Below are 24644 nucleotides of genomic sequence, written 5' to 3' on the forward strand. Positions count from 1 at the left end.
CCCCTTCTGTTTCCTGATTGGCTGTTCGTTGCCTGGGCGCCGCCTTCCTCCTCCCAATGTGCAGAACTGGGGCTGAGTGCAGGGCAGTAGTGTGCATGGCGGCTCGGAGGCTGATGCTTTGCTGCGGGAGGTGGGTAGAGCGGTGACCGCCGGGCACTAGTGTAAGTTCAGCATATACTCTATGATCCTTCCGGGGAGCCGTTGGTTTGTTACTTTTTGTTTGTACAAAGTTCTATGCAGCTCCCTGGTAGTCACTTCCTGCGCTGTTCGGCGCCGCTGAGACTTTGTGGGCGTTCTTTGGGCTTCTCGTGCAGCGCAGGGGCTCCATTTTCTGGGGAGATGTTTATAGACAGACAAAGACTTGATTCTAACTTTTTTGGACCAATCTTTTATTGCATGGAACTTATATTTTAAGTCCTTGTTTTTGGTTTCTTTGTAGTTTTCCCTCCTCAGAAACTGTGGCTCACCCCTTTCTAATGCATGGATGTGTTATAATACTAGTCAAACAGTTATAATCTGCATCAGTGCTCATCCTGGTCATTCTGATTCATCTATATCTATCTATATGTAGGCATAACTCTTTAAGAAGTTTGGGAAATGAGTGCATGTACAGATTTATTTTATAGTGTCTATGGAAATCTAGAAAACTACCCTTCTATTGTAATGGTTTTATCTGGTTTGTCACTTGGCATCTGTCCATGTGCATGTAACCCATTCAGTACAATTTCTTCAACTTTTCTTGTGAAAAAACATTTTTTGGTCTAGGTTAAAAAAAAAAAAAATAATACAGAAGGTGCACAGCACTTTTTGCAGCATCCTGAGAAAGCAATTATTGGTTGGATTTATTTATGCAGCTGCTGCAGAACATCCTAATTATGGAGGTGTTGACACTTTCTAAAGTTGGCTATGTTTTTTTTTTTTTTTTTTTTTTTTGTGCTGTTGGACTGACAGCTGAAACCACAAGTGATTGACTCCAGATTTTAGCAGCAGGTTTGTCCTGCAGTGGCCGCCACTGGAGAAGTGTGGTATTGCAGGTCTCATAGGAACCCATCTAATAGATGGTCTAGCATGAGTCCTCCAGAGAGGGAGACACTCTTGAAACCTATGAAGAGTATCCTGTTATGCTGAATTTTTTTTTTTTCTTTCAATTTTCTTTTTTGCCTATGGAGATAATGTTAGATATGTGGGGTATATAAGATTACTTGAAACTGTTCAATATGCAGGGTGATGACCTAAGGAGTTTAAAGGGAGTTTTAAAATTAACACCATCTATAAAGCTAATGGGCACAGCTGCTTTCTGGAATCTGTTGATCAGTGGATCATGGCAGTGATTGGTCATTGTTCAGCTGTGTAACTGATGGACAACCCACTCTTAGCGGCTCTAACTCATAGGGATTGGATGAGTTGTGTGGGTTTTTTTTTTTTTTGGTTTTTTTTTTGTGACTCCTTACAATAGTTTGTATTGACTGACGGTGGAGTTTGCTTGGTACTTGATAACCTTGGGTCTTTGTACGTCTAGGGTATTTGAAAGTTCAGACACTTTCTTGATACTTTTAAGATCCTGGAGAAGCGACCTAGGTGAGGGAATCTGGGATCCCCAAGGCGACTCGATTGCTTTACTGTACTCACCCGATATTCTGCAATCTTGTACAATTGGATGATATGCTCTAATGTTTAATTGTTAAAGCTTCTGTGTCCCCTTTAAGAAAATTCTTTAAAAAAAAAAATTATAAATCAGTGGAATAAAAAAATAGTAAAATAAGGAAACAAATGAGAAACTAAAAAAACGACCCAAAAACTTGATTACAAATTTTAAATTTTAAATATTTATGCTTTCTATAGTTTATATTCTTTTTTTTTTTTTTTTTTTCCCTTAACTGATCCTGGATTTAAAAGGTTAAAAGGCATCAGGTTTTTACTTCTCGAAAGAAAATATTTTAGTCCACAACATCTCCCCGAGGATACCGGCTGAGGCCCGTTCCCTCTTCTCGATTTACGTAGAGGGCATTCCTTAAGAGACTGGCAACGAACAGTTCTAGCTCCATGGAGACTTTAGTTGTATAATTGTAGCCATTTTTTTTCTATTAAATATAAATTGAGAGGGTTTTGTTTTTAATTTTTTTTTTCTTTTTGAAAATTTTAAGTAAATTAACAGAATCAGGTGTGCAGTTATTATATTTTTTAATTTTTATTTTTTTTGCCCAAAGCTGATATCCCAAGGGGTTGTGATTTTTAATAAAATAATGCAGGTAATTATCTCGGTGCGGTAGAACCTGCAGGCGTGAGGACGATCATGTGCTTTGCCCCCGCCTGCGCAAAAATTAAAGCGTTCAATTGACATATTAGACAAGCTTACAACTTGGCAAACAAAATAAAACTTGTGTATAAGTCCCCATCCCCCTCTTCCTCCTAGATGAAGTAGGCACATGATTGAGACGGAGAGAGTACTTCCTTCCCCAGCTAGTTTCATATGAACAGGAACTTCTGTAGTAAAGTCATTGGATTGGATTATCTTGGGGACACTTGGTTTGACTGACACAGCCCCATGTGCTGATCGGCCCTCGTTTGCAGAGTTTTTAAAAGGCTGGCGGTCACGCGGCTGGGCCACGCACAGATTGTTTACGAGACCTAGGAACCTATTCATAGTCATTTACACAGGAAGATGTGTATTGGGATCAGCCAATAAAGAGATTTCGCTGACCCTTTTACATGGGCTGTTTATTGGCAGTGAGAATTCCCACCTGCTAATACTCTTGTACAGGGAACATTACTTTTTGAATGGTCCTCTAACTTTACACCATTATATAACCTGTGTATGGCATATCCCATAGCACTACACACAAACATACAAGAGGGTTCTGTCTCTCTAGTACAACCTTAGAAGCTTCAGCAGCATGGAGGACATTATAGAGCAGAACTACTAAGCTATGTATCCAGCACTGGGGTGAGATACAAGACTGAGTGAAGCTTTAGGTAGCATCTGTGTATATTTTTGCCTTTGTCTCACTCTGTGCTTACCTTCCCTTTACATCAACTTCTCTGGGTAGCAGGTAACCTGATCCCTCAGTGAACTGATTGTCAACCTCGTCTTTTTGCAGTTTTCCAGAGTTTATAGTTAATTACAATATATATTACAATTTGTTTTGTTCACTTATAGTATTGATTTATGCAAAGTTTTTGTTTAAAGTTTTTTTTTTTCCTAAGTTTAAATTTAGAACTTAGAACTAGAATTTAAGATGGTCACTGGAGTTCTTTCCAGAAGTTGAAAAAAATTCCCTTTTGGGTCCTTTCAATGAACTAGATTATACAACAGTTTGTTGTAATGCCTAGTCTCCCCCTGTGGTGGCGCTGCAGGGAGATGTCCCAGGTTTTCCCTGGTCAGTTTATCATTGAGGGACCCTTCACTGTGTCCAAGACGGACAAATATATTAACGTTAAAGAAATATAGCCGGGAGACTCCTGGCTCATATACAAGTTCCCAGTCTAGTAGAAGCACGTGGGAGGTCAGGTTGTTTATAAGATCATCATTACTGTCATATTGAAGCTGTTGTGTTCTTATAGCGGTTGGAGGGAAGAATCTGGCAATGGTCTTCTGCCCCTTCTTCAGGATGTCCACAAAATAAGCCCTGCAGGGTCGGTAATGTGATCTACTTTGTAAGCTGGGACTGTCACATGGGTCTAGCCAAATGTCTTGTATATAGATGGTTGTATTTCTGTCCTTAGCATTACATTAGCGTAACGACCTAAATGCCCTTTTGGGTCAACTGAGCCATATTAATACACACCGCATGTTCTCCCGGAGTAGAACATGCTAAGTGGGGGACCATAGCTATATATGTACTTAAAAAAAAAAAGTATCCGATAGCAGCTCTCGCCTCGTTTCCGAAAATGTTAAAGATAAAGTAGTGACGTGTTAGACAGAGGCCTTTTGAGCCTCGTGATCAGACTGTCCTGGAGAAGGATTTTGTCCGTAACTTTGCTACTTTTAAATAAAGAAATAAAGGGATTGTGCAAACCCGACCGAGGTAGACAAAACACCTAGAAAGCTTCATGCATGACATTTAGCATTGCGTGTTTTATTTTTTTATTTTTTATTTTTATTGGTAGAGGTCCTAGTGCCAGACCAAAAAAAATAAAATCTTGATTTGTTACCCAACTGGTTCAACCGGTTTTGGAAAACAAAACTGATTGTATACAATTGAGAGGGTTTTTTTTTGTTTTTTTTGTGACTGTAAGAAAGGAAAAATAAAACATGTGGTGACCTCATGTCCTAGAATATAAAGGAGTTATGCAACGTTTCCCTCTGGAGACCCAAAGGAGGACAAAGGTCAGGTTGGCTAAATAGGCATATCCTGAGTTTCCCAGAAGCCAGAACTTCCTCGTAATGTAAGAGTATAATCAGTTTCATCTGGCTAGTATATTACTATTATAACTTAAAGTATTTCTAAAAGTTTACTTAAAAGTTCATGTTGACTCTGATCAAAAATGGACCATCTGCCTACTAGTGGCATGGACACTGAAGCTTCGGAGAATGCGAGGACAAAAAGCTCCTTTAGAAAAGAACAAGTCAAGTGACTTCATATGTTCCTGTAAGACTACCAGCATTACATGAAGGTGGACGATATTTGAAGAATTTTTGAGGGATCTTTCGCACCCTCGGTTCTTCTTCATAGACTGAACAGGCCCTTTCCTTCATTGGTATGTTTACCTTCAGATATTGTAGTCAACACCACAGAATTAGAGTTTACAAATTAGTTTGTCTACCCAAAGCCAGCAACTCTTTTTATTAGCTTAGAGGGTAGCTTTGTTTTAGTTCTGGGCTTTATTGCTATTACAAACAGTTGTGGATGACCTCTTAGTTTTGAAATGACCATAGACCATTCTTGTGAATTGGATAGGTTTCAAATAGTCTACCATTCTCCATATACATCTACCAGATGTCGCCCTCTCCATTCCCGGGTTGTCTTTTTTTTTTTTTTTTTTTTTTTCCTGGAACTTTTTACCAGCTGCTTATTTCTTCTGCTTAGCTGGAGGAAAAAAACTGGATGTGTGGAGGTCAGCGGAATGATCTGTTATCCTTTGCGCGCTTGTCAGCCATTGCAAGAACATTGGCTTCCTGGATTCTGCAGTTCATAGCCAACACCTATGGTAGCTTTAACATGGTCATCCCGTCAAGTCAGAATGCTGAACCAAACTGATTTGAGGACTATAACAGAACTGGTCAATAACTGGTTCAGATGAAGCAGTATTCTGTGTACTTAAGCCGCTGTGGGTTTCATTCCAACTAGACATTTGGTAAAGATTCAAGAGTAGGCGATACTTCATGATTCAAAGTGAAACTTTATCGGAAACAGATGCATCTCTCTAAATGTCCTGTGGTTGTTATGGAACAAGCTTTTGTTATGGGGTTATTATAATAAACTGCCAATAAACTATTGGTGAGTGATTTGGGGCTAGTAAACTTTCTAGTTTGAGCATTGTCCTTTTAAAGGAGAACTCTACTAAAATTGGACACAGCATGCTACGTGTAGGTGTATGAATAGGTATACATCAATAAAGAAGTTGCTGTAGAACACCAATAGAAACTTCCATAGCACCAATGGTTGGGTTCATCCTTGGATAACCTTGTGTTGGTCCGAGATTTGAAGCTCACTGCCGTTGGTTCCCGAGGCAGTCATGACACAATTATTATGATCTTGGACTTATGAGCAAAGCTAGATGTGACTGATGTTAGGAAAACAGTTTCCCCATGGAAAGTGTAATGGGTAACAAAATACAAAAAGTGGAGAGCAAATTTTTTTCCAACCATCACTAATATTTAAAAGCTATACAATGCAGTTTAAATGTAATGCTAGTCAGTTGTAGTGTAGGTTGGTTGTAGGACATACCTGACTTTGATTTTGTCAATGGCGAAATGCTTAAGGGTTAAATTTTGTGTTCACATTGTATGAATATTTTACTTTTATGTGGTTAGAATTTGCTCAGACTGTGACTATCTGTGGTTAATATAAGAATGTAGGAGTAATAGTTTGGGAGCAAAGTTGGAAGAGTTGTGGTTTTTTGAGCCAACCCAGATGTGATTTCGCAACATTCACAATGTTCTGGTTTCTAAGAATTGGGGAGAATTACTAAGAAATTGTGTAGCCTTCACACCATAATTTTTGATGGGTTTTGTTTAGCCTGATATATAAATAAAGAACTGGAAGTAGTCCCAGAATTATGCACTGTACACCGTGTATGTGTGTATTGTTCCCGGACGTAGACGTGTTGGTCTACCTTGCGAAAAGAACTCCAGCTTATAATATGTGTAGAGCATAACAATAAATCAATTATGAGAGGTAAAGAATAGGTGCAAATAAGAATATTCACTGTGCTTTATAATCCAGGTAGGGAGGGTGGACTTTAGGGGAGCTTGGCTTTTATTGGTGTCTTCCTACCGTGGGGTTAAGGCTAGTGGAAAATCTCCAGAATGCTTGGAACCCACCGCACAATATAAAACTGGCTATAACCTACTATCAGGTCCTCCTTACCACTCAAATGTAAACACTACACGTGTTTAAGCCAGAGCTATTGCACAATAAGAAGAGTTTAACATTCCACTGTTGGCACAAAGCCAAAGGTTCAAGGACTACAGGCCAAATGTTCATTCAGTTGGCAGCCATTCCTTACGAATTCCCCATGCTTGGTTTGGCTTATGTAGACTAATTATGACAGGGAGGCTGGCGGCATTCGCCATGGAATACCGCCACTTTAGCTCCATGTGCACGTAGCCTTAATGTATTTTTGGTGGAAAGAAGCTGTGGCCAGACTCCTGGTGACTTTTTTTTTCTAGGGAGAACAAAATTCAACAGGCCTTATCTCTCTTCACTGATGGAATTTTTGGGGTCAGGACACAATGTCGGGGAATGGTTGGAGATTTACCTGTCATTGTGCTGAGGTTGAACCTTCTGCATGCAAACAAAGCTCACGCCGTTAGTTACAGTGGACACATCCCATGCCCTGGTGAGTTTCATGCGCCATTCTATTTATTGGGCTTGTGCACCGAACTCCCCAGTTCTCAAAGTGAGACATTTTACAGACACATTAACTTAGTCCTTGAAGAAGAAAATTTTTTTTGTATCAAACAAATATCAAAAGTTTTGATTGATCAGGATTATTCAGGCTAAAACCACTCAGAACTAGCGGGGAGAAGTACACACTAGGCGTGATCATTCCTTGCCCTGTGTCACCTGACTTGGATGGATGCTTCAATGCAAACTTAGGGAGCTGTCTCATAGACAGAGCGTGTGACAGTGGGGTTCCCTCCCCTGCTCGTTCTACTGATCACTCAGATGTGACCGATTTAAAAAAAAAAAAAAAAAGATCCTGCCCCTCTCCCTTTTAAAATGTGCCTACAAGGCTCAACTATGGACATAAAGTACTTAATATTGCTGTCCTATTCTCTATATTGGCTGTTGGCATAATAGTTGAGAAGACATTGAACATTTTTCTGGACATACATTAATCTGTCAGACTTTAAACACCCCCCCCCCCCCTTTACCCTTCCCAACTCAGGTGAGAGGTGGAGTTTAGGAACAAAGACTGCTGCCTTGTCTTGGTCTTCAAAGCAGTCTTCAAAGAACCCCTGCTGGGAGAAAGTTGGCAGAAGTAAAGCTTAACAAACAAGGGGAATAATATAGACAAGCCAGGCTTGGAAATCCTGTTTTGGGGACATTAAAGCATTTGAGCTCTGTTTGGTGACGGGGGTTACCCAATTTCTAAATCTGCTTGGGATTGGCACATCCTACCTGTAGGAGAGGTTGGTCTTTCAGGGCAAGTGAATAGGGGCAGGAATATTGTGCAACAAAAGCAATGTCTACGGAACTGCCTGATGTCTAGTACTGGCGACAAAATAACGTCAATAATTAGGTTTTCCATAGAAAACCCGAAAATCTAAAATGGTATAATCTTATTCTAGAAACATGTTTTGGGGATGTCCGCCTGTATTAGAGAAATACTGGAAGACTGGGATTAAAATGGTGGAACAGAATGGGGAAACTACTTATCACAGATATTCGACAAGGCAAAATACATACAGTGCAGAAATACAGAATGGGCTCTAGAGGATGATTTTAGTAGAATAATTACGACCTTATGTAGTTGGGCTGTTGAGTGAAATTTAGGAGAAGACATTCTTGTATACCTCCAGGAAAGATGAGCTACTTTTGGCTTTGTAAATGTTTCCCAGCACACTTTCAGGAAAGAATTAAAGATGTTTAACCCCTTAGCGACCCATGGCGTATCTGATACGTCATGGTGCCGCTCGGGGTGTTCAGAGCGGGGTCCCGCCGGGACCGCGCTCTGAACGGCGCTGATCCCGGCTGACACGTGCCGGCGCGGGTCCCGTTGCCGCGCCGGCTAATTAAGCCTCTAAGTGCAGCTGTCAAACCTGACAGCTGCACTTAGAGGCACTGCGCCGCATGTCCCTGGTGTCTAGTGGGACGGATCTCCGCCCCCCCGCGATGCGATCGCGGGGGGGAGATCCGTTCTTCTGCCCGTGCCGGGCCTCAGCGTCGGAATGACGCTGATCCCGGCTCGGCAATAGATTGCTATGGCCTGCAGCAGGCCATAGTAATCTATGACCGATCTAATCGATCTTTGCTGTGTATATACACAGCATTGATCTCTATGAGAGATCAGTGCTGTCTCTATACAAGTCCCCCAGGGGGGCTTCTAGTTAACAGTAAAAAAAAAAAGGAAAAAAGTGTTTTTATTAATAAAAAATCCCCTCCCCTAATAAAAGTCCAAATCACCCCCCTTTTCCCATTTTATAAATATAAATTAATAAATAAATAAACATTTAGTATCGCCGCGCGCGTATTCGACCAAACTATTAATCACATTCCTGATCTCGCACGGTAAATGGCGTCAGCGCAAAAAAAATCCAAAGTGCGAAATTGCGCATTTTTGGTCGCATCAAATCCAGAAAAAATGTAATAAAAAACGATCAAAAAGTCGTATATGCGCAATCAAGGTACCGATAGAAAGAACGCATCATGGCGCAAAAACTGACACCTCACACAGCGATTTTAAGGAACATATATTTGTTGACAATGGTTTGAATTTTTTACAGGCCATCAGATACAATATAAGTTATACATGTTATATATCATAGTAATCGTAACGACTTGAGGAACATGCATAACAAGTCAGTTTTACCATAGGACGGACTGCGTAAATGCAAAACTCCCCGAAATCAAAACAAATTCATTTTTTTTTCAATTTGACAGCGCAAATTATTTTTTTCCGGTTTCGCAGCATATGTTATGGAAAAATAATGCCTGTCATTGCAAAGTACAATTGGTTTCGCAAAAAATAAGCGCTCATATACGTCTCTAGGTGAAAAAATGCAAGCGCTATGGACTTTTAAACTTAAAATGGAATAAGCAAAAGCGCAAAAAACGAAAATAGGCTTTGACCTTAAGGGGTTAAACTAGAGGATAAAGAGAACCCCCTTTTTACCATACCAGTATCTATTTGGCTATACTTTAATAGGATAAGGCCCTATTACACTAAGCAATTATCGGCCGATAAATGTCTTGTGTAATAGAAGGCAACGATCAGCCGACGTGAACAATGTCGGCTGATCGTTGTGTCGTTTGTCCTTAAACGTGTTGAAAGACAAACGACCAATATAGCAACGATCTGCTGCCATCGCAGCATGGAATAGAAGCGGCAGCAGCAGACTGCTGCTATGGGCTGCCTGGACGACCTAGCGATCACCTGGGCAGCCCCTCCTCGTTTGCTCCTCTGTCGCCCTGTGTAATAGGGGCTTTAGTGGCTCGATGTGGAACAGTTTCTTGAAATTTCTACAAATATTATTCCACTGTCTTGACTTGGATACTGGAGTTACCAAATCTTTTTGAGACCCTTCAGTTGAGCACTTTGGACCCTGAAGGGCAATACTTTTTGTTTCCATGCTGTCTTCTAGGATGAGACTTCATGACAGTTTGACCAAAATACTGTTTGTGCTTTAAAGGGGGTTAAATGTGATGTTCTGATTTAAGTCCGGATCATGTCAGGACGACCTGATCAACACTAGCTTAATCAATGTTTCGACTGATGATGAAATAAATGAGGAAATTTAATTATAGACTTTGAACTATCACGCTCCAGATAACTCTACCTACAATATAGTGAAGATATTGACGAATTCCTGCAAAAATTCTTATTCATGTATGTATGCCCACTGTGATGGGTTTACTCAATAAATAATGCTTCTGGTCAGGTTCACTTAGTTTTTGTGCTGAATGCATCGGTCCATGGTCCGGGCTGCTCTATCTGATTTGAATACCATCCAGTGTACTCAATTGGTCCCATTGAAGACCACCCTAACAGGACGAAACAGATTGATCAGTCACTAATTGGTGCCTGGTGAATTGGGCCGGAAGAAATGGTCTCTATTCAGTGTGTAGAGACCGGACCTGGTTACCATTCATTTGAATAGGAGCTCAGCAGCAGTTCAACATCGCTACTGCTACACAACTGCTTCCAACCCCATTCACTGAAGTTCAGGCAGAGATCAGTGATTGATCTGGATAATTTCTTGCCCAGATAAGCCCTATAATTGTTGATAAACTCCAAGGCCTGTATTCAAAATTTAAGAATATTTTTGTTGTTCATGTGAAACTGTGTTCCGACATATTTTTTTTCCGTGAAAGATGAGTGTGCACGAATTGTAAAGCTTTTTTTTTTTTTTTTCTTCACCCCCTTCATATCTGGGGATGGCATTTTCATCTCCACCCAAAACCTTCTCATATGTTTAGCTGATAAGCACAGGAAACCTTGAGAGGTTCAGTGTGGGGGAGCTGAGCACATTCCAGAGACTTGTGTATGTGAAAGCCCTGTCATGGCCAAGAACACTGGGAGTTTCACCAGTAAAGTCTGCAGGATTGAATTATAGCATGGCCCCGAGCTATGAGATTTTGCATAACACTATTTAGACCCGTCCTTTTTGGCTACATAATAAACACAGATTAACATTTCCGGAGGTTTTGCACTCGTCCTAACCACAACACCCAGGAGATGTTGGTTTGTGTGTTCAATGTGCAATGACTTTTTTTATATAAGAATCTGCTAGTAACCTCCTTTCTGAGCCAGTTTTACTCCATTGAGCCTCGGACATGCACTAGCTTAGGTACAAAAGGCTCACTCCATTTGCTTTTCCATTTTTCGGCCACTAGAGTGTAGTGAAACCTAAACATAAGATAAATATCTTTTGCTTAAAGGGTTTGTACATTTTACAACATTTAACATAGGAACATGTGAAAATTGGTTGCAAGAGTTAACATGTGGCATCTAAATTTGGAAGGAAGGAAAAGCCTGACTGACATATATAGACAGCTGACTACACACAACTTATATATATTCTTCCTCCCCTTCAAGTGATCTACAAGAACAGATGTTTTCTCATTTTAAAGGGGTTAGACCAGTATGGTGTTTTTCCAAGAAGTCATCTATCGTAATGTTTTTATGAATGTATATAGTGTTGTATTTGTATATATCACAGCCAAGGCAAGCTTAATCTTCTGCTTTTTTGAGATGGCTTGGCTTTATCTTGTGAGACATTGACCCCCAACTTGTCACCTTATTGCATTGACATTCAGAAGTTGTATTCCCAGGATAATCGTGAATAGCCATTTCTGGAAAAAGCTTTCGTTATTTATCAGTTCTATAGTCCAGCCTAGTCCCATTGTCGTGTTATCAACAGAGAGACCAATGCTGATTTAGATGGTATAAAGTGAAGGCATTGATAAGAATTGCTTATGTAATATAAGTCACGCATTAAAGCTATTATTTAGTAACTAACCAATAATAGGATAATGCATAGAGATCTCTATGAAATACACTATAGACACTAGTTGGTGAGTCTGTCCTGTGTACTAAAGAAAGTTGCATGCTCAAGACCATCCCATGAGATATGGGTTGTGTAAGTCAGCTGAATAACATTGGTGTATTGCCATTATTACCTAAACTTCTGTTGCTGTTACTTTTTAGTATTGTTTTTGTTGGTTTACTTTTGTTTAGAGATGAACAAACTTTTAAGTTTAAGTCCGGGTTTGGCAACTTCTCTGAACCCAAAACTCTGCATTAAATTCCCCGCGTTTGGAAAAGTTGGTTGTCTTCCTCGGGAGTCCTGGAAAACATGGATATACTCGAAATTCGCTCATCTCTACTTGTGTTCAGTACTGCTTCCATTTTTGTTTTGCGTGTTGTTGTAGTGTAATTATTGAGATCATAAAGAACGTTCAGGAGTGAAGTTCTACGTATTTTGGACTGGATTACCAAAGAGCATATAAACCACAAGCACTGTGCACCTGGAGTTCGTAGCTACTTAGGAATCTTATTTAGACCGTCCCTTTTAATAAACCTTTATTATGGTGTATTGAAATCCCCATGGATTGGATTTTTTTCTTTGTAATCCAATACGTTCTATCCATCAAAACCTGACCTATCCTCGTAGTTTGGCGCTAATGATAGGTGCCGATGTTTTGCCTGACTGAAGGGAATGCTCAGGAGGCGAAACAAAGGTTGATATGGATGAAAAACAAATTATATCCCATCTCCCCTGATGGTTTAGGCAGCGTTCATGTAACCTGATACTGTAAGGATTGGTGTTTCCCAAATGCTGCTTGTATTTACGATTCTGAAGCTACCAAATTGTTAGGGGAATAATGGGACTTATAGAACTATATAGTGGCTTCAAAAAGGGGACTAGCGTTTTGGAGGACCCGGCTTGTCCTTGCATTAGACTATTAGCGGCTATTCCATACAAAGAACACCTGTGACAATACCTGATGCATTGACTATAATTATCTCCGATTAAATACTAAGGGAATCCTCAAAACATCACCTGTCCTTAAGGAATAGAGATAAGAAACTCTGCATTAGATGAGCCAGACCATTCAAGTCAATAGTAATTTTTTTTTTTTTTTAAAGCAGTTTTTTGAGATACTACTTATACTGCAAGATGTGCTAATGGTATACCCTAACCAACCTGGGAGTATGGGGTATATTAACTAGTTATCTAGAATTATTGAGAAGTGCTGCAACTTTTTGCATAGAAACCATATAGTGCTTGGACTAACTAGAATGACCGCAGGTGCTTGGCCATCCCTCAGAACCGTAAGGGTACATTTACATACACAGATTTATCTGACAGATTTGTTTTTATAAGCCAAAGCCAGGAATGGATTTGAAACTAGGAGAGATCTCAGTCTCTCCTTTATGACCTGTTCTCTGTTTATAGGCTGTTCCTGGCTTTGGCATCAACAATTTGTCAGATAAATCTGTGTAAAGGCACCCTATCTGGAGGTCCAGACATAGTTTCACACAGGTGTATTAGGGATGTGGTTTTGCATCTGTATTACACCCGTGAGTGCATGGATCTCATGACCCAAAGTCAGTATAATAATGCGACATATGTGTTGGTTGTATCACATGTAAAGTTCTGATGGCTCAAATGAAGAGCAGAAAGTTAGAGCTTGATGATTTATATAAAAAGCATGTAATTTTTTTTTAATTTTTTTTTTTAGGTTACAAGAGCAGATGAGCATCAGCAAAATGGATTGGAGTAGAAGGAATGCAAATGGGGCTGTTGCCTATCCAAACAACCAGCAGTATTTACCACAGTCTACCTCATCCACAGTTCCCAGCATGACAAACCAAAAGGCATTTGTACCACCAAACTCCTGCAGCCCGGCCCAGACGTGTGTTACCATGAGTGGCAATAATCGTCTGCTGAAGAGTCTACTGGGTGCTAGCTCTCTAGAAGAGATTGCAAATATTCAGCTGTCTGCTTTATCAAAACAACCAGTCCAGGAGGCCGCACAAGTTTCACCAGGGCAGTATAAACACTCATTCAGTCCACTGCAAAAGACAACCACTGCCACAAACCAGCAGAGTAATCGTAATATTCAGAACCCTGCAGTATCAAATTATCAAATGCAAATTTTTCAAAACTCTGTTTTACATAACTTTCAGCAGCCTCGGCTGGTGTCTATTGCCCAGCAGCAGGTTCAGTCAGTGAAGCAGCCTCAGCAATTGACCATCGTCCAGCAGCAGCCTCAACAAATGACCATCGTCCAACAGCATGTGCAGCCAATGACAATTGTCCAGCCGATACAACAGCTGCAGTCAATGCAAATTGTTCACCAACAGACTCAACCCATGCAGCAGCCTCAGCCAATGTCCATTGTCCAACAGCAGGCTCAACCCATGCAGCAGCCACAGCCAATGTCCATTGTCCAACAGCAGGCTCAACCTATGCAGCAGCCACAGCCAATGTCCATTGTCCAACAGCAGGCTCAACACCTTCAGCAACCTCAGCCAATGCCAATTGTCCAACAGCAGGCTCAGCCTACGCAGCAATCTCAGCAAGTGTCCATTGCTCAGCCAGTCCAGTGCTATGGTGCAGTTGGATACAATAACATTGATGTTCAGCAGGTGCCGCCAGCCACACAAAGTAGTGGATATTCGCACAGAAAGGCATATCAACAGATGGCGAAATCTTCCAGAAGATACAGTCAAAATGCTCAGCAAAGTTACCAGCCAATGCCACAACCAAACGCTCAAACTGCATATTCCGTCCCAAATGGAAACTCTGGTCCGTATGCCACATCCTACAAAGCTTTAAATGACAAAAATGTTCCGGTTTCATCCTCCAATCATCAAAATGGACAAAATATTCAAACTCAGATAGGGGCCAACTTCCAGGCAAATACACTACAACCACAACGGGACATAAATAACTACATTCAAAGTCCTCAAAAACAAATGATGCCAAATTTACATAGTGGATTTGCCAACAATTCTTCAAACGTTTTGCCTTCAGCTACTGGACAACCACCGCCATATCCTCAGCGCAACAAAAATGCATCTAATGTTTACAATGTTCCCATAAACCAGAGACTTGCGCATCCACCCGAAAACTTAAGTGCACAGAATGTTCAACAGCCGGTACAGTCCTATACATCTCCTCAGGATCAGCCTTCTGTGACTGCGCCACCCCCAGCTAATATACAACAGGACCAAAGAGCTAACGTCCTTCAATTGTTAAAAGTGTATCGAAATGTCAAATTAAAATATTTATTGCTCAATCGGGAGAATAACCTTTTGAGGCAGAAATTGCTCAGCTCCCCCCAGGATAATTCTAGTACTTTAAAACCTCCACTAATTTCTAGCCTCCCGGATAATTTAACTTCCTTAAGTGGCCTTATAAATGGTAATGAAGCTTCAACAAACTCTTCTGTCCAAAGCAGACCTCCGTCAAATACACATGGAGCACAGACCCCCACTTTGTATAATAATTCTTTAAATGTCCAGAACGTGTCACAATCGAGCAGTCATGTATACCAAACTAATAATGGTGACTTACTAAATCAGAGAAATTATGCTAGTCAGATGAGTCTTGGAAGTAATGCAAATTCTTCTGGTCAGGCTGTAGGTTCTGTGACCTTAAGAGACCAGAATCCTCAAACCTCATTGGGATCTATGCAGGCCAGTAACGCTTACCTTTCCGGTGACACATTCGGCAACTTGAATCTGTCACAAGATGGACTTGGTATAACTTCTGTCCAAAGCCTTTCCCAAACACCCCCAACATCTGAAAGTTGTAATCCTGTTCATGCAACAAACACTAACTTTTATAGTAACAAACCCTTAACATTTAGTTCAAGAGAAGCCATCAAAGCTTCTTTGCCTCTCTGGAAATCTGTTCCTCAGTGCTCCGCTTCGACCGAACATTTGGAACCAAAGCAACCAATGGTTGATAATAGTCTTAATACTATTAATATATTAGAGGACATGGTCTCCAAATCTATAAATGAGGCCACTGCTGTCACAATGACACAAAAATCTGAGCATTCTGGCTCCATTGCACCAAAGGGTGTTGAGCCTCAGATTGCAATAGTCTCTCCACTGGTACAGATTAAGGCTTTTGTAAATGAGATAAGCCAGCATCCTAAAGGTGAAGACTTGGCAAACGGTGGTATGAATGGATTTAAAGACAATGACTGCTTTGATAAATTACCGCCTGTAGATGCCACTGCCATGATGGAAAGCACAGAAAACTTAGACGCTAGAACGCCATATAATGTTGAGGTGTCGTCTAATTGTAATATGGACCAGACCACTACTGATAATTTTGGGGATGATGGCTTCCAAATCTCTGGGATATGTACTTTAGTGGAAGGCAACTCTAACTATGACTCCTCTATAGCAATGATGTTTGATGGAACTTCACCACTGCCAAAAACTGATCTGAATGAAGAGCATACGCTGCAGCTTTCTCAGGGGGAAATCAATACGTGCGATGCCTCGCAGACAAGTAGTTTCTCACCTACTATCCAGTTGACAGCTGTAAAATCAGAACCTGAAGAAGAGATTGAACCTCATGTTAACATTGAAGATGGAGCAAATGTTTGCCTTCAAACTCTCCCCGAAAGTACGTTGCCGCCTTCTGATGTATTTGATTTAGAACCTAACACTGTGTCCGATCAGCTGTCTGAGCTTCTAACAGAGTTTCCCTTTGGAATAAAAAATTACATATCTGAAAAAAGTACTGAAGCCTCTGTAGGGAATTTTAGAGAAACAACTGAAGTGCCAAAAACAGCATTGCCCTTTTCATGTGACGCTGAGAGTGAGCCTGTTCAGGGTATGAAGCTCGAGTATGCAATGGACACATCAACCATGGAAATAGAGTCTTCGAGGATCGAGAACTCCCAACAATGTGTGGCTGAGAGGGTGCGTACCCCTGAACTGCCTACGGATGAGGAGACACAACTTGAGGAGGATTGTTTTGACATTTGTGATAGTCCAGATGGTAATATACATATTACATTACTGGATTCGGATCAAATGAACAAGCTTTTTCCCGAGGATTCCACTAAGCCCATGGTCCAAAACGAAGAACCTTTGGTTGAGTGTTTTGGGAAAGAGTCTGAAGCACCTGTTGTGGATGACTCAGTAAGTGCCATAAATGAGACTTCTGACAGTAAGGAGACTAAATTAGTCCCAGATAAGGAACTGTTCTGTTGCTTGTTCAGCTGGTTAACCCACACAAATGGAAATGCACCAAAATGCAATTGCAAGTTGACAGACTTGAGCGAAGCTAAGGATTTGGCTAACAGCTTTTCCCAACCTGCTGCAATGATTACGACTGAACCTCCAGCAGATGTCCATAGTCCTTTAAGAGCGAGCCTCGAACCCTTGACGGATTACTTCAAACCTCTTATTCCAGATCCTTGTAAAGTCAAATTAGAGGAGAAAACAAATACTGAAATCCTACCACCTGTCCTTAAACGTCCAAAGCTTGAACCGATAGAGGATCCTTTAGAAAGTGAAAGTGAAATTAATCAGCATATCGAGAATTACAGTCAACAAGAAGTTGTCCAAGCAAAGATGGATTTACCAGACCAGATGGAATTACCAGAAAAGTATATCGAAGATCAGTCTCAGAAAGAATTGATAACCTATTACACCGTGACCAATGAAAAGGCTCACCGGTCAAAAAGTCACTTGGGCGATTCCAATGGTAAGAAAAGTAAAGATCCTTTTTCAGGTTCTAAGCCAAAAGATGATGATCCCCCAAAGTTGGATAAACTCATTGTCAAAACTGACTTTCTGAAAAACAAGCATTTGTTAAAAATGAAGAGGAAATATAAAGAAAAGAAGATGTCACATGCTGAAGAAGGTGGTGCCAAAAATGTCCAAAAAATTTACAAAAATGCAGAAAAGGGTGAATCGCCAAAGACCCATAACATGGAACGTATAGTTGAAAGTAAAGTCAATGAGAAACGTAAACCCTCTGCTAGTACAGCTCAGCACCCCGAAAGGGGTACAAACAAACTAAAGGCCTCCAGTAGCTCAGACAGGTCACAGTTGCAGAGCCAGGCTCCTCCTCAGGAGAAGCGCAGAGGAAGGGGTAAAAGTCGGCCTGAGAGCCATTTTGACAAGGTAAGGAAAGTTCCCACTGTGCAAGAATACCTGGAGAGAAAGAGAGAGCTTTGCAACAAAAGATCGTCGCCCAAGGTGGATCAAAGAGATGAGCCAACTGATGTAAGACCTAAAATTGCTGATAAACATAGTTTATTGACTAAACTGATATTAAATAATCAAACCCAAAAGGGCCAGCCAAAAAGCGGTGGAGCATATGACACTGTGCACAAAAAACACAGAGGTTCATCAAGTAGTCACGGAAAAGGATTTTTGGCCAATAAAGGCTCTGATCAAAAAAGCACTTCTGGTAAAGATAAAATTTACCTGTCACTTGTTACTGATAGTGCAAGAAGGGCATCATGCGAAGGCATAAATTTAACCAAACTTCAAATTAGATGCTCTCCTGAAAAGCCTGGATATTACGAAAGGAGGAAGTCACTTGATAGATCTGTGCATAGTAAGCAGTCAAAGCATGAGACCAAGAACAAGGAGACCCCCAAAATGCTGGAGTTCAAGCTATATCCACAATTTGATCCCCGAAGCCCAACAACGCAAGAAAGAAGAGGAGAGTCGAAGGTTGTTAAAGAAAAGCATTTAGTAAAAGAAAAGCATTTAGTAGAAGGTAAGTGGTTTTGGACTATAAGGGCCCTTGGACACTAAGGAAATCACGTGGATTCCGTCTCTTGACTCCGCTCCTCTTGAAGTTCCGCCTGTCCCATAGGCTCCATTCTATGGTCAGGTGGATTCTATTGTTTGCCCTAAGAAGTGACATGTCAGTTCTTTGGACGGACGACTGAATCCACCTGAGCATAGACTGGAGTCCATGGGACGGGCGGAGAGTCAAACGGGAGTGCACACTAACTCCGCTGCAAGTTATCTGCACGATTTTCCTTGGTGTGCAAGGGCCCATAATCAAAAATTCATAGGTTTAAAGGGTATCTGTAAAACCCACAAAGTTTTACCTGTACTGAGAACCCCTAATGATTGCTAAATTGAATGGGTGGTAGCAGGTGAACTCTGTGCCTGATCTTCTCTTGCTTGACTAGCTTTGAAAGCAGTGTACAAGTTGTATGGATACTTAGAGGAAGTTAATGAAAACTTTTCCAGGCATACTGTGACCTTTTGAAGAGGGTTTAGCCGGCAATTTAAACTAGGGATGGGAACCTTTGGTCCTCCAGTTGTTGCAAAACTACAATTTCCATCATGATTGGAATTGTAGTATCGCAAAAGCTGGAGGGCCGAAGGTTTCTCACCCATTAAAGTATATGGAGGTGTTTTGAGACAGTTGTCGGTGGAGAAAGGGGTTGGGCATGCTGAAATTTCCCTCTGTTCTCAGAGAGAAGCCATCCCCTGCGCTGTCTGGCTGTGGCCTACTACTTCCATCTACAGAGAACATAGGAACATTCAGGTGTGCTAATCGTAGAATGGCAGAGGACATTTTGCTGACAATTATTGAAAGTGTATGGCCACCGTTTATTTTTAGGATTAGTGCTAGGGGTGGAGACAGATTTCAGAATTGTTTTAAAATATACATGTATTGAAGATCCCAAAATAAATTGTAATTTTTTTTTTCCACTCTAGGTATTAAAAGCAAAAAAGAAGCATGGTGCAGTGGTGGTCCTGGTAAGAAGATCTGGATGGATAGTAACTCTGAAGATCAAGGTGAGGTGCAAATCATGTAAATCAACCAATGTTCATGACAAACTAGCATGCACGCACACACACAATTTCCACTGGTGTCTTGTAGGATAGCTGATAATTCTGTGGTGGTCCACTCCCACATGTAGATATCATCCATAGGACATTTGTCCAGTAGTCTTCATGCATAGTGGTTGGCATATAACTTTCTACTACAGTAGTGAGGATTGGCGACTTGTAGACTCTTGTAGCAGTTTCGGGTTTTGAAAAAGCATAAGTAATTTATAGTTGGCTTTGTCTTTGGGCTTTTATGCGGGTTTTTACAAAATTTTTAACTTTGAAAAATTTTGTTAAGGTGACAACGAATACACATCCACAACTAAAAATCTTCTGATGTGATAGCCTTAATCACAGCGTGTGACATAATAATACCTAATGTGGTAATGTAGTCATCAATATTTTAGTTTTCTTAATCTTTCTTGCCTTTTTTTACACAGGCCGTCACAGTCCATCTCAATCGGCCCCTTCTTCAAAGTCATCTCAGAAAAGTTCTTCAAGGCCAGTTCAAGACTCTCAAGCAACATTCAATGCTTTTAAAAAGATGTATCATGAGCAGAGAAGTAAAAGCTTGGATGGCAGCCTCTAAAGCCTTCGCGCCTTCCTGCAATATCGGTTGGACGTTTGGAAGGATTAAAATTGTGGACTGCAAATAGATTGGCACGGTCTTTCCAGTATTACATTTTGGTGGATGCTAAATTAAATTTTTTTGTTCTCAGTGAAATGGGATTTTTTTTTTTGTTTGTGTTTTATACCCTCTGTCAAACTTTTTTTTTTTTTTTTTGTACATGGGCTTCACAACAGTTGTGACTTGCAAAATTGTTGTTTCTGAGCATTGACCAGTGGTGCTGATTTTGTTGCTGCTATTACTGTAAAGATTGTAAAGTGTTTGTTTTTTCAATATACAGTGGAACAAGATTTTCTACTAGTGATTTGTTATGTTTTCTTTTTTTTGTACAGTTCCTTGCAACTTTGCACTATGGGTTTTTGTTACATGTCCCAAGGACAGTTTTTGTAGTTTTATTTTTGTTTTTTCAGTACTTTGATTAAATATTATTTTTTTTTAAGATTTGCATTGAGCAGTTTTTTACTATATCGTGTTGAGATAGAAGGATCTTAATAATCCTGTGCAGTCTGAGTCCATTTGAAAAAGTGAGCTCTGTTCACAAAGATTAAGGGAAAAAAATGTTTTTTACAAAAAAAGATAACACTTCAAAAGCATAATTAATTTACTGTAAAACCAGGACCAGATGGCGCCCTGTGCGAAAACATCTTCTGGCGTGCCACCCGTGATTTTATAGAGCTAGAGATAGAGAGAGAGATGCTGCTGTCCCGCGGCTGTGCTGTTTCTGCAACAAAGTAGCTGTTCTTTTCCAATTTTAGCTAACCCTATTAAAGGAGTTATCCGAAATTCATAAAGACATGGCTACTTTCTTTCATAAACAGCTCCATCCTAGTCCTCAGGTTGTGTGTGTGTGTGTGGTATTACAACCCAGTTCCATTGATGTGAATAGAGACAAACTGTAATACCACATATAACAAAAAAAAATAATACATTAACCTAAGACGATACTTAACACAAGATGCACAGGGGGTGTCTTCTCTGCATGAATTGCAGGTTATGTTTTTTGCAGGAATTTTTTCCTTTTCTTCTGGTTTAGACCATCATGGAGACTTCTGGTGACTCCTCGGCTCTGCAGAATCTGCCAGACAGACATATTAGGCTCCTCTGTGCTGCGGCATCATCCTCATCTCTATACAAACACAGTAACAGAGACCCCTCTGTGCCCCCATATAAGCAGCATGCCCAATACATGCCTCCAAATAGTAGTCAGCGGTAGGTAGTTGGCTGTAGTTTGGTAGTTGTACGTGGTTAGCTGTAGTCCTTCACCACCCCCCCCCCCCCCACACACACACACACACACACACACACACACACACACACACACACACACACACACACACACACACACACACACACTCGCCTGGATCCAGTCCGCGTGTCTCCGATTGGTGAGCGGCACTGGAGTGACGTCACTATGCCGTTGGAGAGAGCTGCCTCTTGTGACCGCAGGCAAAACTCTGTCAGTGAGGGGATGCCACATCATTTAACTGTGAGTGCTCATTATGAGCCTCACAGTTAAAGTGCCAAAGCAGATCTCGAGGCGTCAGGCACCGGCCCTCTCTGGTGGCTAAGTAAATAGTTGGGCGGCTGTCCACACTGTTCACCCCACTGCAGGGGGTCAGGTGCCCCCTAACCTGCCAGGAGTGATGCGCCCTGTGTAAAACACATACAGATTGGCTACACAGCACTTGGCCACTGGGTTTAAACCCAACCTTAGTAATACCTAATGGCTCTCTCGACATTTTTATAGGCTTTTAGACATCACTACCCCTAAATCCTTCTATTCTGAAGTCTTCACTAACACAGAACTGCCTGTATTCTATTCAGATTGAGGATTACTCAATTTTATCCATGAAACAAATCTTTCATCCTAAATCTTGTACCTTCACCTGTGAGTGGTTTTATCAAGAAGTGGAAGCACAGCAAACTGGGAGTGGAAATATATCAAGACTGGTGTATTTATACTCTGTTCACAAATAAAGCCCCATAGCCATTCATCCTGCCAGATCTATTGATAAATCTCCCTTGGTGCGCTAATGCAAATAGTGCATAAAATTGTGGATCCTAAACCTTATCTGGTATCAATACTCAATCAAAACTGTGCCTTACTGAAAGCTTCATGTCCTGGGTTAACCTGTCCTTACAACTGTAGGAAAGTGTTTCATTACCAAGCATAATTCTATGCTTCAAATGGAGTGGCATAAAGCCATCACTACTGGAGCCAAGGATACCAGTTCTGTGGAGTCATGGATCATACTTCTCCATCTGATGGACCAGTCTGGGTTTGTTGAATACCAGGAGAACGTCACCTGACTGCATTGTGCAAGCTTTAAAGTTTGGTAGAGGATGTAAAAAATAAAGGGAACACTCAAATAACACACCCTAGATCTAAATGAATGAGATCTTCTCATTGAATACTTTGTTCTGTACAAAGTTGAATGTGCTGACAACAAAATCACACAAACATCAATAGAAATCAAATGTATTGACTAATGGAGGCCTGGATTTGGAGTCACACAAAACACCCTCCAGGCTGATCCAACTTTGATGTTATGTCCTTCAAACAAGTTAAATTGAGTCTGAGTATTGTTTGTGGCCTCCACGTGCCTGTATGACCTCTCTACAAAACCTGGGCATGCTGATGAGGTGGGGGATGATCTCCTCCCAGACCTGGACTAAAGCATCCCACAAATCCTGGACACTCAGCGGTGCAGCGTGACGTTGGTGGATGGAGCGAGACATGATGTCCCAGATGTGCTCAATCGGATTCAGGTCTGGGGAACGGGCGGCCCGTCCATAGCTTCAATGCCTTCATCTTGAAGAAACTGCTGACACACTCGAGCCACATGAGGTCTAGCATTGTCTTGCATTAGGAGGAACCCAGGGCCAACCGCACCAGCATATGGTCTCACAAGGGGTCTGAGGATCTCGGTACCTAATGGCAGCCAGACTACCTCTGGCTGTGCAGCCCTCCAAAGAAGTGCAGCCCTCCAAAGAAATGCCACCCCACACCATTACTGACCCACTGCCAAACCGCTCATGCTGAAGGATGTTGCAGGCAGCAGATCGCTCTTAATGGTGTCTTCAGACTCTCACGTCTGTCACATGTGCTCAGTGAGAACATGCTTTCATCTGTGAAGAGCACTGGGCGCCAGTGGCGAATTTGCCAATCCTGGTGTTTTCTGGCAAATGCCAAGCATCTTACACAGTGTTGGGCTGTGAGCACAACCCCTATCTATGGACGTCGGGCCCTCGTGGAGTTGGTTTCTAACCATTTGTGCAGACACATGCACATTTGTGGCTGCTGGAGGTAATTTTGCAGGGCTCTGGCAGTGCTGCTCCTGTTCATCCTTGCACAAAGGCAGAGGTAGCGGTCCTGCTGCCAGATTGTTGCCCTCCTACAGCCTCCTCCATGTCTCCTGGTGTACTGGCCAGTCTCCTGGTAGCACCTCCAGCCTTTGGACACTATGCTGATAGACACAGCAAACCTTCTTGCCACAGCTCGCATTGATGTGTCATCCTGGATGAGCTGCACTACCTGAGCCACTTGTGTGGGTTGTAGAGTCCGTCTCATGCTACCACCATTGTAAAAGTACCACCAATATTCAAAAGTGACCAAAGCATCAGCCAGAAAGCAATAGGTACTGAGAAGTGATCAGCCTGGAGTGTGTTTTTCCTCTTGAATTTTGGGTGTGACTCCAAATCTAGATCTCCATTGGTTAATAAATTTGATTTCCATTGATGATTTTTGTGTGATTTTGTTGTCAACACATTTGTAAAGAACAAAGTATTCAATGAGAATATTTCATTCATTCACATCTAGGATGTATTATTTGAGTGTAAAAAACTTTGGCTGTTCTTTAGGGGTCGGCCTAGGCCTCTTAGCCCCAGGGAATGGAAGTCATAATACTTAAGCATCAAAACATTGTGGACTAGTGTGGCTTCCATCTTTGTAGGAACAGTTTGGGTTTGACCTTCTTCTGTTCCCCTATGACTGGACAGCAAGGTTCATAAGGAGATGGAGGGGGAGTCTGGTGTGAAAGAACATGAGAGCCCTGCCCTTTACATGAACTAAACCAGAGATTTCAAGCCAGGTCACTCTCTTTCTGACCTCACACATGAATGGGTAAAAATTCTCACAGACGCCTCCAAAATCTTCTAGAATTTCCAGCAGAGAGGAAGATGTTATTACTGTAATGTGGGGAATGACTCCATATTTATGCCTATGGATACAGAATTGAATATCCAAATAGTTCCTGTAGGTGACCAAATACTTTAGTCCATTTAGTGTACATGCTTCAGCAACATGTTCTACAATCCAGATTTTTTTAATGTTTGGATAGTGCTA

At 41.3% G+C, this 24644-nt stretch overlaps 1 protein-coding gene across 1 annotated transcript; it reads left to right on the forward strand.

Annotated features, from left to right (window-relative positions):
* Positions 1–12: 12 nt before the first annotated feature.
* Positions 13–20738, forward strand: RESF1 (retroelement silencing factor 1). Its single transcript, XM_069967742.1, has 4 exons — positions 13–161; positions 13575–18598; positions 19558–19638; positions 20112–20738. Exons 2-4 carry the CDS (start codon positions 13588–13590, stop codon positions 20258–20260), a joined length of 5241 nt encoding a protein of 1746 aa, XP_069823843.1. The 5' UTR covers positions 13–161; positions 13575–13587; the 3' UTR covers positions 20261–20738.
* Positions 20739–24644: the final 3906 nt, after the last annotated feature.

Source organism: Dendropsophus ebraccatus, chromosome 1, assembly GCF_027789765.1.
Source record: "Dendropsophus ebraccatus isolate aDenEbr1 chromosome 1, aDenEbr1.pat, whole genome shotgun sequence".
Classification (NCBI taxonomy): Eukaryota; Metazoa; Chordata; class Amphibia; order Anura; family Hylidae; genus Dendropsophus; species Dendropsophus ebraccatus.